General features: G+C 35.6%; 1 protein-coding gene across 8 annotated transcripts in view; it reads left to right on the forward strand.

The window, feature by feature from the left end:
- The window catches only part of LOC125683364 (thrombospondin type-1 domain-containing protein 7A-like), a 98,891-nt gene extending 94,996 nt beyond the window's left edge, over positions 1 to 3,895 (forward strand). For all 8 annotated transcript variants that reach the window (XM_048924443.2, XM_056142388.1, XM_048924437.2 and 5 more), the window contains 2 exons: positions 1,126 to 1,207; positions 1,898 to 3,895. In XM_048924443.2, coding sequence (XP_048780400.2) covers positions 1,126 to 1,207; positions 1,898 to 3,422 — 1,607 coding nt within the window. In that variant the 3' untranslated portion in view covers positions 3,423 to 3,895. The remainder of the gene's footprint in view (positions 1 to 1,125; positions 1,208 to 1,897) is intronic.
- Positions 3,896 to 12,353: the final 8,458 nt, after the last annotated feature.

Here is a 12,353-nt window from a genome sequence, read left to right on the forward strand (position 1 = left end):
TACCAACTTTAAACTAGTACCCAACCCAATACCAACTGTAAACTAGTACTCAACCCACTACCAACTGTAAACTAGTATCCAACCCACTACCAACTATAAACTAGTATCCAACCCACTACCAACTGTAAACTAGTACCCAACCCACTACCAACTGTAAACTAGTACCCAACCCACTACCAACTGTAAACTAGTACCCAACCCACTACCAACTGTAAAGTAGTACCCAACCCACTACCAACTTTAAACTAGTACCCAACCCAATACCAACTGTAAACTAGTACTCAACCCACTACCAACTGTAAACTAGTATCCAACCCACTACCAACTATAAACTAGTATCCAACCCACTACCAACTGTAAACTAGTACCCAACCCACTACCAACTGTAAACTAGTACCCAACCTACTACCAACTGTAAACTAGTATCCAACCCACTACCAACTGTAAACTAGTACCTAACCCACTACCAACTGTAAACTAGTACCCAACCTACTACCAACTGTAAACTAGTACCCAACCTACTACCAACTGTAAACTAGTACCCAACCCACTACCAACTGTAAACTAGTACCCAACCCACTACCAACTGTAAACTAGTATCCAACCCACTACCAACTGTAAACTAGTACCTAATCCACTACCAACTGTAAACTAGTACCCAACCCACTACCAACTGTAAACTAGTATCCAACCCACTATCAACTGTAAACTAGTATCCAACCCACTACCAACTGTAAACTAGTATCCAACCCACTACCAACTGTAAACTAGTATCCAACCCACTATCAACTGTAAACTAGTATCCAACCCACTACCAACTGTAAACTAGTACCCAACCCACTACCAACTGTAAACTAATACTTAACCTACTACTAACTAAACACAAACCAAGACTCATTGTTCTTAAAAACTAAAGAATATGATTGAACTTTGATAGAGCTCTAAAATCGTCTCTCTAAATGCATAGTACAAGTTTTGTGTATTTATTAAAAATCCACATTGTATCATAGATTTCACATTTTGTTTTCGTTCAAAGTCCATATTTTTTCCATTTCAAATTGAATGTAATTGATTATGATATACTTTGCCAATATACCGCAGGGACTATCTGATTTTGTGTTACAGCAGCGAATTACTGGATGTACGCGGTGGTGGCAGCTGGGACGCTGTTTATTGTGTTTGTGGCCCTAGCACTGTATCACATGAGGTAACATTGTTGTCAATGTGATGTTTTATTGCTTGCTTACTTCAGCAGCTGTGTCATGTTGGGTTCTCTTTTTTTAGTTTGCATAATTCGAAGAAGAAAAAAATACAAATCAATTGAACACATGTTCGTGATTTGCATCTCTGCTGATGTTTCTGCTTTGATGAGTGTACCAAGCCATTTTAAAACGAAACAGATAATGAACTTTTTTTCCTTGAGGGCTTTAGTCCTGCAGCTACACCCGAATGTGATATCAATTCAGTGAACTGCATTTGTTTTGGACCAATTAAAACACATCAAGAAGTTGATATTTAAATATTTGAAAGAATAATGAAATTTATTTTTTTATAACATAGTTTAATTTTAGTTATTTTTTTTAAAAATTGTACTTTTAAAACTTGTTTTACATACTTAATTGTCATCTAATATTTATTAAACATTGAAATGTTACTTGCATTTGGAATAAACAAGAAGTGAAAGTAGAGTTGTATTATAAATATATCACCAATATGTTGCTGAAACATTGTCAATCTGCCGTACAGCTAAATGTGATCAGTCATTGTAAATTGAAACTTAATTAAAACATATTGATTATACTATGGATTGGTACTCTCATTGATCTTTTTATTTTTGGTCGATATTTTATTTTCTCTTTTCTCTACATGTTGTACATTTCATTCTTTTTCTGCACAGCGATTTCTTTAAGAATGGTCCACGGCCTCATGGTGATCAGAAGGAAGAGAAAAAATCCATAGACATAGAGAGCACGGACACTGCCACTCGTGGGTCCAGACAGGGAAACGAGAGCTGTAATGTGTGTAGTCAGATTCCCGCTCCCGTCGACACCATGGTTACTAACAGTAATGGAAGGGCGGAGATTCGCCTCGTGGATGATGTACGGCCATATGTTCAATCATGGAATCGTAAAAGCTTGGCTAACTATATTGCTGATGCACTCTCCTGCTCAATCCCTTGCATGTCTAAAAATACCTCTTATGCTCTGCATGTGCATGAAAATATTAACGAGACTAAAGTTAAATTACCCCTTGAAAACATTCGACTGTTAACTCGTGAAAATTCCCTGAAGGATGAATCCATGGAGACAGAGTTTAATGACATCAGCAATCTGGTGCACACTCCTAGTTACTATATGGCTGTCAATGCCTCTGATGCCGAGAGCCATCGCTCCTCAAAAGTTATCATGTTGCCACGAGGTAATACTGACAATTTTTTGTGTGACTCGTTAGACACTGAGACCTCTAGTCCTGAATCGACAAAGTCTCAAGTCAAGCGCAGTCAATCAGACTCGGCTATTTCTATACCCACCTCTAACTCACTAGGTGCTTGTTCACGTGCTAACTCGCCCTCTGTGAAAAAATTCAAAATACTCAAAAAGAGGGTGGCAAAATGTAGTGAAAAATCTGCTAAACACAGCTCAACACAAACTTCAACACAGAGTTCTGTGGAAGAGATTGTTGAGCTAGGCACAAAACCGACAACTCTAACATACCAAGACTCCAGCGAGACCCAGGCCTTCCCAAGCTCCAATGGATTTCCAGTTGAAGGGAGCATGTCAAACTTCATGGATGATTACTTTGAAAAAATGAATTCCATGAGTAAATCAAATGAAAATCTGAAAGAGAGTGGTGATTTGCTTCAACGTGAAGAGGCTAACATTGTCAATGTCAGTCCAGACCTTCACTCCCTGTCTTCAGAGGGATCCAGCATTCCCGGAGGAGAGGTTTCCGATGTCCTTCTCGGGAATTCTCGTGATCAAGCTGAACTACAGCAATTACTGCCAACCACGGACAACTATGACTCCACAGACTCCAACAGAGGTTTCTGTGTTTTTGTACCAAACTCTCTGTCCAAAGACAGTGAGGCAAGCAAAATATTAGAAAAAAGACATGAATTAAAGCGAAATGACACAACTAGGCGACGAGAGAGATTGACGAGACAGAAAAAAATTGACCAAGAGAAAGACCCTAGTGAGAGTGATCACAGTTCACATATGACACCTGATCAGTCAGTTGACTGGTCACATGACACAAATTCCCAAAAGTGCAATTCCCATAGTTCAGTGGGCTCCGATCATGGAAATGATCGCAGCTCTCGGACTGTTCAGTGTAGATCAAAGGAAAGCAAAAACCCCTTACAGACTAGTTCTCCTCGACAAGTCAAGTCCCAGAACTCTAGTCACCAAGTTACACCAGTCTGAACCATTCATAAATCAGAAATTCGATCCGGGTTTTTTTTACAGTAGTCTGAAAGAATCCTTTTTCAAGTATTGAAGGTTTTCCACACGTCTTTGAAAATTGATATGTATTTTAAAACCAGAAAAAATGTATTTAAGCATGTGTTCATTTCCGACATTTACTCTAAACAAGATCAAATGATTTGAGAACAATATGCATTTCTCCAACGGAAAAATATTAGCTTGGATCTCATATGACTAACATTATTATCATTATTAATTGTACAAAGTTCAAGGTTCACTTGTGTATACCTGCATGTTCATTTTTGCATTGACCAGTATTACAAACTTCAATAATGCTGATACTCATCACAAAATATTTTGTTATTTTAAATTAATAACAGTTGCAATACTTTTGTTATTATTTGATTCTGCATGCTGTCAGAAAATGAATGATTGTAAATTTTGAGTTTATATAAAGCAGTTTTTATGCAACACCAGCATGTTTATCTTTTCATTTGTCAGATTGATTTGTGTTTATGACAGGTTCTCACCCAATCTCTGGAGAGTTGATATTAAGTAAATTCTAATTTGCACCTGTCTTTGTGTCATATTCAATATATTCCAAAATACACCCATTTATTGGTATTATATTGACAATGACAGATTATTCATAGATAGAAGTGTGACCAAGAGATTATATAAGCATGATTTTGACATCTGGATTCAACCCAGCAATATATAAGCAAGAACAAGGACAGCAAGTGGATAAAAGGGAGAAAATGATAATTCATCTAGAGATATATTATCAGAAATAGCCCCCTGGATGACTACCAGAACAGGGCTGCTAAAACCTACATATATACAAAGCATTAGGCATGTGTAGACAACTGTGTAAACCTCTCTAGAGACCCAATGAGAGAGTCTGGCTGTCAGTGTTGGTATTGCCAGTCTAAGGGATTAGTAAGTCTGGGAGACGTACAATATTGTTAAAATTGACATCTTATGACAACAGAAGAGATATTTTTGCTAAATTATTCATTTTATACAGATGATACGTGATTAATGCAGCCGCTGGGAGAAATGAAGAACTTAAGAGTGCACCGTGAAGAGAACTCGTATATTTCCTTGTTAACTCAGTATTACCTGCCTTGTGCTAAAGTGGGAATATCAGAAAATTAGTATACTTTGATTAAGTGACTTTGAGATAATTAAAGTTTGTTACTTTTGTTTTTTCCCCTGTATTAAGTTTATTTGTTCCTATGTGCTATAAAATTTAAACAGAGTTCACAGAATTGATACTAAGCAGTTATTGATGGCAAAACAATTCTTTCAGGCTCTGATGGAACTCATTAATTTTCTGTCTGAAGTAGAAGGAAAATCAATAGTGAAGTCAAAGCAACATGTAATTAAGACAATGAACGTTTGAGGTATGAAATGTTTTAAGGTGACATTTTAGCTCACCTATACTGAAAGATCAAATGAGCTTTTCTGATGGCCAACATCGGTATTGTGTTCTCAAGAGCCACTGACCCAATTTCAAAAAAGCATCCTTGGGTTAAGGGGTTCTTGGAAGGGGCACCTTTTAACCTCATCTAGAGAAATTCTCTTCTGTATCTGGCTGTAACTAAGGAATGGATGAGCTGGGAAATCTCTTCTATACATATCCCCCTTTGAAGGGGGAATGGCACTTCATTGGAACAAACTTGAATCCCTTTCACCCATGTAATCACAAAATAGGGTGGGGTCATTTAAGAATCTTCTCAAGAACCACTGAGCCTGAAAAGCTGAAATTTACATGAAAGCTTCTTGACATAGTAGAGATTCAAGTATGTAAAAATCATGACCCCCAGGGGTAGGATGGGACCACAATAGGGGATCAAAATTTTACATGCGAATATATAGGGAAAATCTTTAAAAGTCTTCTTCTCAAGAACTAATGGGCCAGAAAAATTTATATTTACATGAAGGCTTCCTGACATAGTGCAGATTGAAGTTTGTAAAAATCTTGCTCCCGGGGGTTGGTTGGAGCAACAATAAGGATCAAAGTTTTACATGCGAATATGTAGGGAAAATCTTTAAATATGAAGCAAGGTGAGTTATGTGGCCCATGAGCCTTATTTTTTAAAACGACCACTTTCAATGAAAAATAATAATATATAGAACTAGATGACCATTTGATTAGACAACTTCTGGTTTGATCTGAGGAAGTCTGTATTTATCCATAATATAGTATGCCGCAGGGGGGGGGGGGGATTAGTCCCAAAAGGACAGTTCTAGATTTGAATAGGTGAAATTGCACACCTACATTTGGCAACTCCTCTGCAGATATTGGGAACCCAATCACTAAATTAAATATAGATCTCTTTGAATAACACAAATCTAATTATTTCTTGAAAACTGGACTGGTAAATTTTTCTGCGGACTGGTTAAAATTATACCCTCTCAGTCTGGCTTGACTCGTGACATAAAAAGTTAGTTTCAAGACCTAAAATGGGCCCATACAACAGAGCTAGTCATTTCCTATACAACTCTCAGAATCTTGAATGGACCCATACTACATATGTACAAAGGGCTAGTCATTTCCCTTACGGATTGCAGAATCTTGAATGGGCCCAAACAACAGAAGGCTAGTCATTTTTGTAGGGATCTTTTAAAGTCATGATTTGGCCATTATATGGCAGAGGTCCTGTGACTTTTGGAATCGTCGTTTGGTTTATTCAGAGTCTTCCTTTTAGCAGCAGAATTGTCAATGTACTCTGAATAGAATGCTATCTACATAAGGCCAAAAATATATGTTTGTTACCTGCTCTACCTGGAGTTGAAGCTGCCGTCCTGGATTTTTTCTACTCAAATTTTTGAGGGGGGGGGATTTCCAGATTGGAATTTCTTTTTATTCCAATCCAGGTTAGCTTATAGATTAAACTAAGTGGCCTGGGATCTAGCCTGGACAATTGCAGTGATTAATATTCAAAGAATGGAGCCATCACAGTGAGAACTCGGTTATCACATCAGTAAGTAGCTCAAGTACTTTCTTAGATTATTTGTGGTCAATAGCACGAAACTGGACCTCTGTTTTTTAAGGTCATATCTGAAAGACCCTTGATTCTCACTTCTTAATGCCAAGCGTTTGGAGAAGAAGCAATCACTGCTTATGTTTATGTCTTAGTTTGACATGGTCATGGCACGAGTAAGGCTCGATCTCGCGACCTTCCTGAGTTAGTCTCTACCACTGCCAGGATACTACACCTGTGGTGCTGGGTTCGATTTCTTTAATTTTTAGGTCTAACACTGTCGACTATATTTTATGCATGATCAATTCTTTGTTATTTAGTTCTTCGTTTAGGTCCATTTCCTGAAGTTGTGTAAATCACCCCCCACCCCCACCCCCCAATTATAATATTTAAAAAAAGAAATAAACTGACTCACCTACCTGGACTTTTTGCCTTGGTAACAGGAAACAAACATATGTTGGGGGTTTTGTGTGGGTTGTTTGGTTTTTTTTCCTAATGGATGCTTAATGCATGTACATTACGATGTGGAGTTTTTAGCTCAGCAATATATGATATACATTTTTGCGGTATCGTTCTTGATTGTTAAATTCATATCACTCTTTCTCAAGTTTTAGTTGACAGTAACAGACAAATTCTTCAGCTGTTACAAAAAAGCATTGATATGAACTGTAATGTACACCACTATTATTTCACTCTACCATTCATGATGGGTAGTAATAAGTGGGAGGTGCAGGAGACTCTAGTTACTATTGATGATAAACTTGTTTGATACTGAACAGGGGGGTGGGTAATTTTCATGACAGCTAGAGTACTGTGTTCATCTTTAAGTGCAAGTTAATGACTCCTGGAGAATTTGATAACTTGAAAGCAACAATGCAGAGTTTGCCAAGATTCATAGCAAATCTCTTTGTAATGGAAACTGATCTGTGACTGGCCACTCTGAGACTGTAGACACTTTATTGTGGTGTTAGGGAGAGTCTGTGAGTCTCTAAAGTTTGGTGGTATTATTTCATTTGATGAATGGACATTGTGACAGATGTGAATATAAATCCTTTGTTACTACATTGTGCTAAGGAGTGAATGTAACTTCTACTCATTTTGTATTTATTACTGCAGAATTTACGCTTTATAAGTTGTGAAATGGTTTATAAAGGGAGTAAACTCCCCAGCTTCCTCTATATCACATAAAATGACTAGAAATTACTTCATTCCTTATACTTTGATTTTCTAAAACTAATTTGATGTAATTTAATGGATGATTATAAAGAAAATTTTGATTTGTTATGACAAAGAGAAATGTATTGCCATAGCAACAAAATGGAAATGGGAGCCAAATGCATAAGACATCATATAGTGCAATGTAACTTCAACTTAGTTTATTTGATATTAAAAACATTGATGAAGTCAAATGAACCAATCATATTGCATGTTACAAATGTATCATGAAATCTATTCTTTCATGTGTAAAAGTTTAAATCAAATCTCCAGGGCTGCGACACAGTTTGTTTGTTTTAGTGATTATATAGATAACACAATCCCTCTTCTGGGGAGGAAAAATTAGGTATGGTAACCTCCCAAGAGAAAATTGGGTTTGATCTTAGAAATCTTCCTCACAACTGCTTTGGAATTTAAAGTTCTATATGCTAAAACATTAGTAAAAGTCCTGTAACAGTACGTACCGACAAATATGAAGTCTGTAAAAATGTAGCTACAGTCTGGATAGACCATTGCTTGTTGAATGTAGATTAGGTTTTGCATCTTTGTTTCACCTTTTCAGAACCAATCAATGTAATTTGGTGTATTATATTAATGCATGAATCTGTACAGGTGAACTTCAGTATCTCAAACATCAATATCTCCAATACTGTGGATATGTCAATTGGGTGAATTGGAAGCTCCATGCAGTCCCATGTACATTTTCTTTTTGTATCTTAACCTTAATATCTCGATCCCTCAGATTTCTCGAAAGTTTTTCTCGGCTCCATTGAGTTCAAGATAATGAGGTTTGACTGTATCATTGAAAAACTCACCAGCTTTCATACATTTGCACATGTTATTTCATACATTGTTTAGCTGAGTTCTGGTATGTGTGTGTGCGTGGTCTACAGTATATGACTTAGAAAAGTTTAACAGCTGTATTTTTAACACCCGTAATTCTTGGTTGAGTAAAAAGTCCGATAATGACTAAGAGTTCTTTGTGATAAATTACATCACTTCATGAGCAAATTAGGGTACCTCTCCATAATAATAAGGCTGGTTTTCTTTTTTCCTTATCATCATTTTTTATGCTCATTTTAGTATTTTACTAGCCAATATTTCATTTGTCCACTAATTTAGCTCTTCGTAACTTTTCTGTGATTCATTTTGCAGTCAGTCTGTAACTTTTTGTATGATTTTTTTCCAGTCGGTCAGTCCAGAAGGACAGAGCTAATATGAGGCAAATGATGATCAAGCGATGTGGATCAATGGACACCATGACAGTGACCAATGATAAACTGGACACACGCAGTCATCTCTCGGACACCAGTGAACTCAACAGAAAGTCCAATGTAGTCATCACGTACACCATTGATAATGATGAAACAGACAAAGCTGTCTGAGAACAGAATTTATGTGGCTGATGTTCCAATGTTTTGATTGGTTAAATTCCAGAATGCTAGCTATAGATCAATTGGTGGTCTGTAAACTGTAATTTGATTGGCTGTCCACAGAGAATGAGACAGACTTTTTGTTTTGCACATGAAAATTTTCAAGACTGCAAAAATGTGTGTTTCTGCAGATCTGCATAATTCCTGTGATATTTTTACTAATTTGAATATTGTTCACATCATGTTTATTTTTGTGCTGTTATTGATCATTTTTGGGGTTTCCTTTTATGATGTCATGATCGTTTACTTGAAGTGTGTGTCATAAATGACGATGCTTTTCCAAGTGGAAATGCAATTAAATTTAAAGTTAATTTATGAAAGTAGATTGACTTTGTTATATTCTCTACTTTCAATTTTATTTCTTTACAAATATGTTACAATTCTTGAAATGACAGCTATAAGTTATCCCTATAGAGAGGGAACAAAGATGTGTTGAACTGAGCTCCTGCAACTTCAAGAAGCGTAGATGACAGTCAACTTGTGTTAAATAAATGACCTTGATGCAGGAGTTGTTGAAGTTTGAAAGTGAGTCATGAAAGTAAATGGAATGTGTTTTCTTTACTCTCGCTTGTCTGTGCGTCTTGTTATTGATTGTAGCTCACATCAGAAAACATCCATTTTGTTAGATGTATTTCAATTTTTGTGTTTTATGTTTTGAAGTGCTCATAATTAATTTATCATGGGTTTTTTTTTTAGGTCATGTACCATATTCAGATTATATATTTACGTCACCGTTTTATAATTATTGTTCTTGTTTTGTTGACATATTTGAAAGTTTAACTAGTTGTGTGACTTCATTACATCAGATCATCTCCGATGATGAAATATATATGCATTTGTGAAAGTATAGTACATGTAACTAGAGTGTGTGGTTTTGTATGCAAGACGCTATCAGCATTGTAAAACTCGGCCATTAATTAATAATCTTCACTGGAACATCATGACAAGCCCATGACAATTTTTACAGAGCTATTTTAATTCTTGTAATAATTAATTGAGTCATATCTGTAATATACACCATTGCCCATTAAATTATTCCATGACATCATACAAGAACTATCATATATCCATCATTTTTCCTATTTCTCCATTTTCATTTATATTCCCAGTGTGAGACATTTAAAGCCCTCTTTTTTGTGATTACTCACTTCATCTGTAAATTTCCAATGTACAACTCGTACGAAATAATGTCCGATTGTATTTGTGTACTGAGATGTGTTACCAGGCCGATATTGGTACGTGTCATACGTGACGTGTCACAATATCAGCATAAAGCTGCATTACCTCCCTTTGCAGTTTCTTTTTTCCAGCAATAGATTGTTGTATGTCCACAGAGTATAAATTTACGTCAGTTCAATTTATAGATATAGATATGCAACAATGAGTTCTGTTTCTAGCGAGTAGAAAACAATTGCATAGAGAATTCGGGCTATAAATAGACATTTGTATTGCGATAGGTTATGTAATCCAAATCTGGATCATATTCTGACAAACGCTGCGTATTCTTTGCCATATGTACAGGACCTTTGCTCAGTTATTAACAAATGTTTGATGCCATTAGCTCTTTGTGACATTGTTTTATGGGTTTTTTATCAGTATAATATAGAATACAGTTCGTATCATTCCTCCCCTTCTGTTGTGTCAGAATGATCACTTTTTATTGATTTTATCTGAGATTTTGTTATTAAATTCTATCTAATAGATAGAGTGTTGTTGTACTTTATTACGACAAGAAGGAAGAACATGTTAACCAGCATTTCAAAACTCATGGTAGCAATTCTCAAAAGATATTGCATGAAATTTTAATTAATTACGGAGTCTCAATAAGAATCCAATCTAAGGAAACTACAGCATTCATTTTAAATCTAGTTTTTACAATCCATACTGCAAAATCATTTCAATTTGTGGAAACCAGTATTTGTAAATTGTCAACATTTTACAGTTTTGTTGGTATGTGAGTTTGTTGAAATGGTTTTTGTACATTTAAACATATAAGTTATGTATGCCATTGCAATCTAATTAAAGTTGGATCCTTTGATCCGCCCACGTACATTGCTACACAAGTAATTGTGATGTATGTGAGCAGATCAAAGGACCCAACTTTAATTAGACTGATTTTTATTTATTATGGTTTAAAATTCATAGGAAAGTGAACATGTACCAGCGAATTTCACAAAAATTTAGCCCCCCCCCCCCCCCCCCCTGAATTCTAACAATTAAATGCTCTCTATGATATAAAGTCCTTGATGTTCTCAATATATAATGATCCGTAAAGTTGTACATACTTCCAAGTTTCAATCAATTTCAGGCTCGTGGCCACTTAATATTTTTCATCACTTGCTTCAGTGAAAATGCTAGAGCATTTTAAAATGCATCGGAATATCGGTCGGTCATAAATTGCAATCACTTTTTGTGGCAATACCAGTCTATGAACCATACAAAATATTTTACTCGCACTGGGAAAACCCAAACGGAGGACAACCACAAATCTGGATTTACCTATAACCTGCTCTCGTGGTCTAGAATTCACAAATCTGGATTTACCTATAACCTGCTCTCGTGGTCTAGAATTCACAAATCTGGATTTACCTATAACCTGCTCTATGGAGCGCCAAATTAACATAAACTCAAATAATTGAAGATATCAACAATTATTTGAAGATATCATCAATTCATTTGATGCACGCAACAATTGAATTAAAGATCTCTTCAAATAATTAATGATATCTTCAATTCTGAATTATTGCGCGCATTAATTGAATTGATGAGAGCATTAATTCATCAGCTGATTTGATGCGCGCTTTAATTGAATTAATGATCTCTTCAAATGAATTAATGATATCAACAATTGAATTGATGCGCGCTACAATTCAATTGAAGAGAGCAATAATTGATATAATGCGCGCATTAAATCAATTGATGAGAGCAATAATTGAATTGATGCACGCATTAATTCATTTGATGAGAGCAATAATTGATTTAATGCGCGCATTAATTCAATTATTACTCTCTTCAATTGAATTAATTATATCTTTAATTCATTTGAAGAGAGCAATAATTCTTTTAGAGAGAGCAACTATATAATTAAAGATATCTTCAATTCAACATATCCACAATTGAATTAATGATATCTTTAATTGAATTGTTGCTCTCTTTAAAAGAATTGATGCACGCATTAATTCCTTATATAAAAGCATTGTAAATGATTTAAAGATATCTTCAATTGAATTAAAGAGATCATCAAATTATTTATACCGAGCTCTAAATTAATTATTGCGAGCAATATTTCTACC

Source organism: Ostrea edulis, chromosome 6 (genome assembly GCF_947568905.1).
Source record: "Ostrea edulis chromosome 6, xbOstEdul1.1, whole genome shotgun sequence".
Lineage (NCBI taxonomy): Eukaryota > Metazoa > Mollusca > Bivalvia > Ostreida > Ostreidae > Ostrea > Ostrea edulis.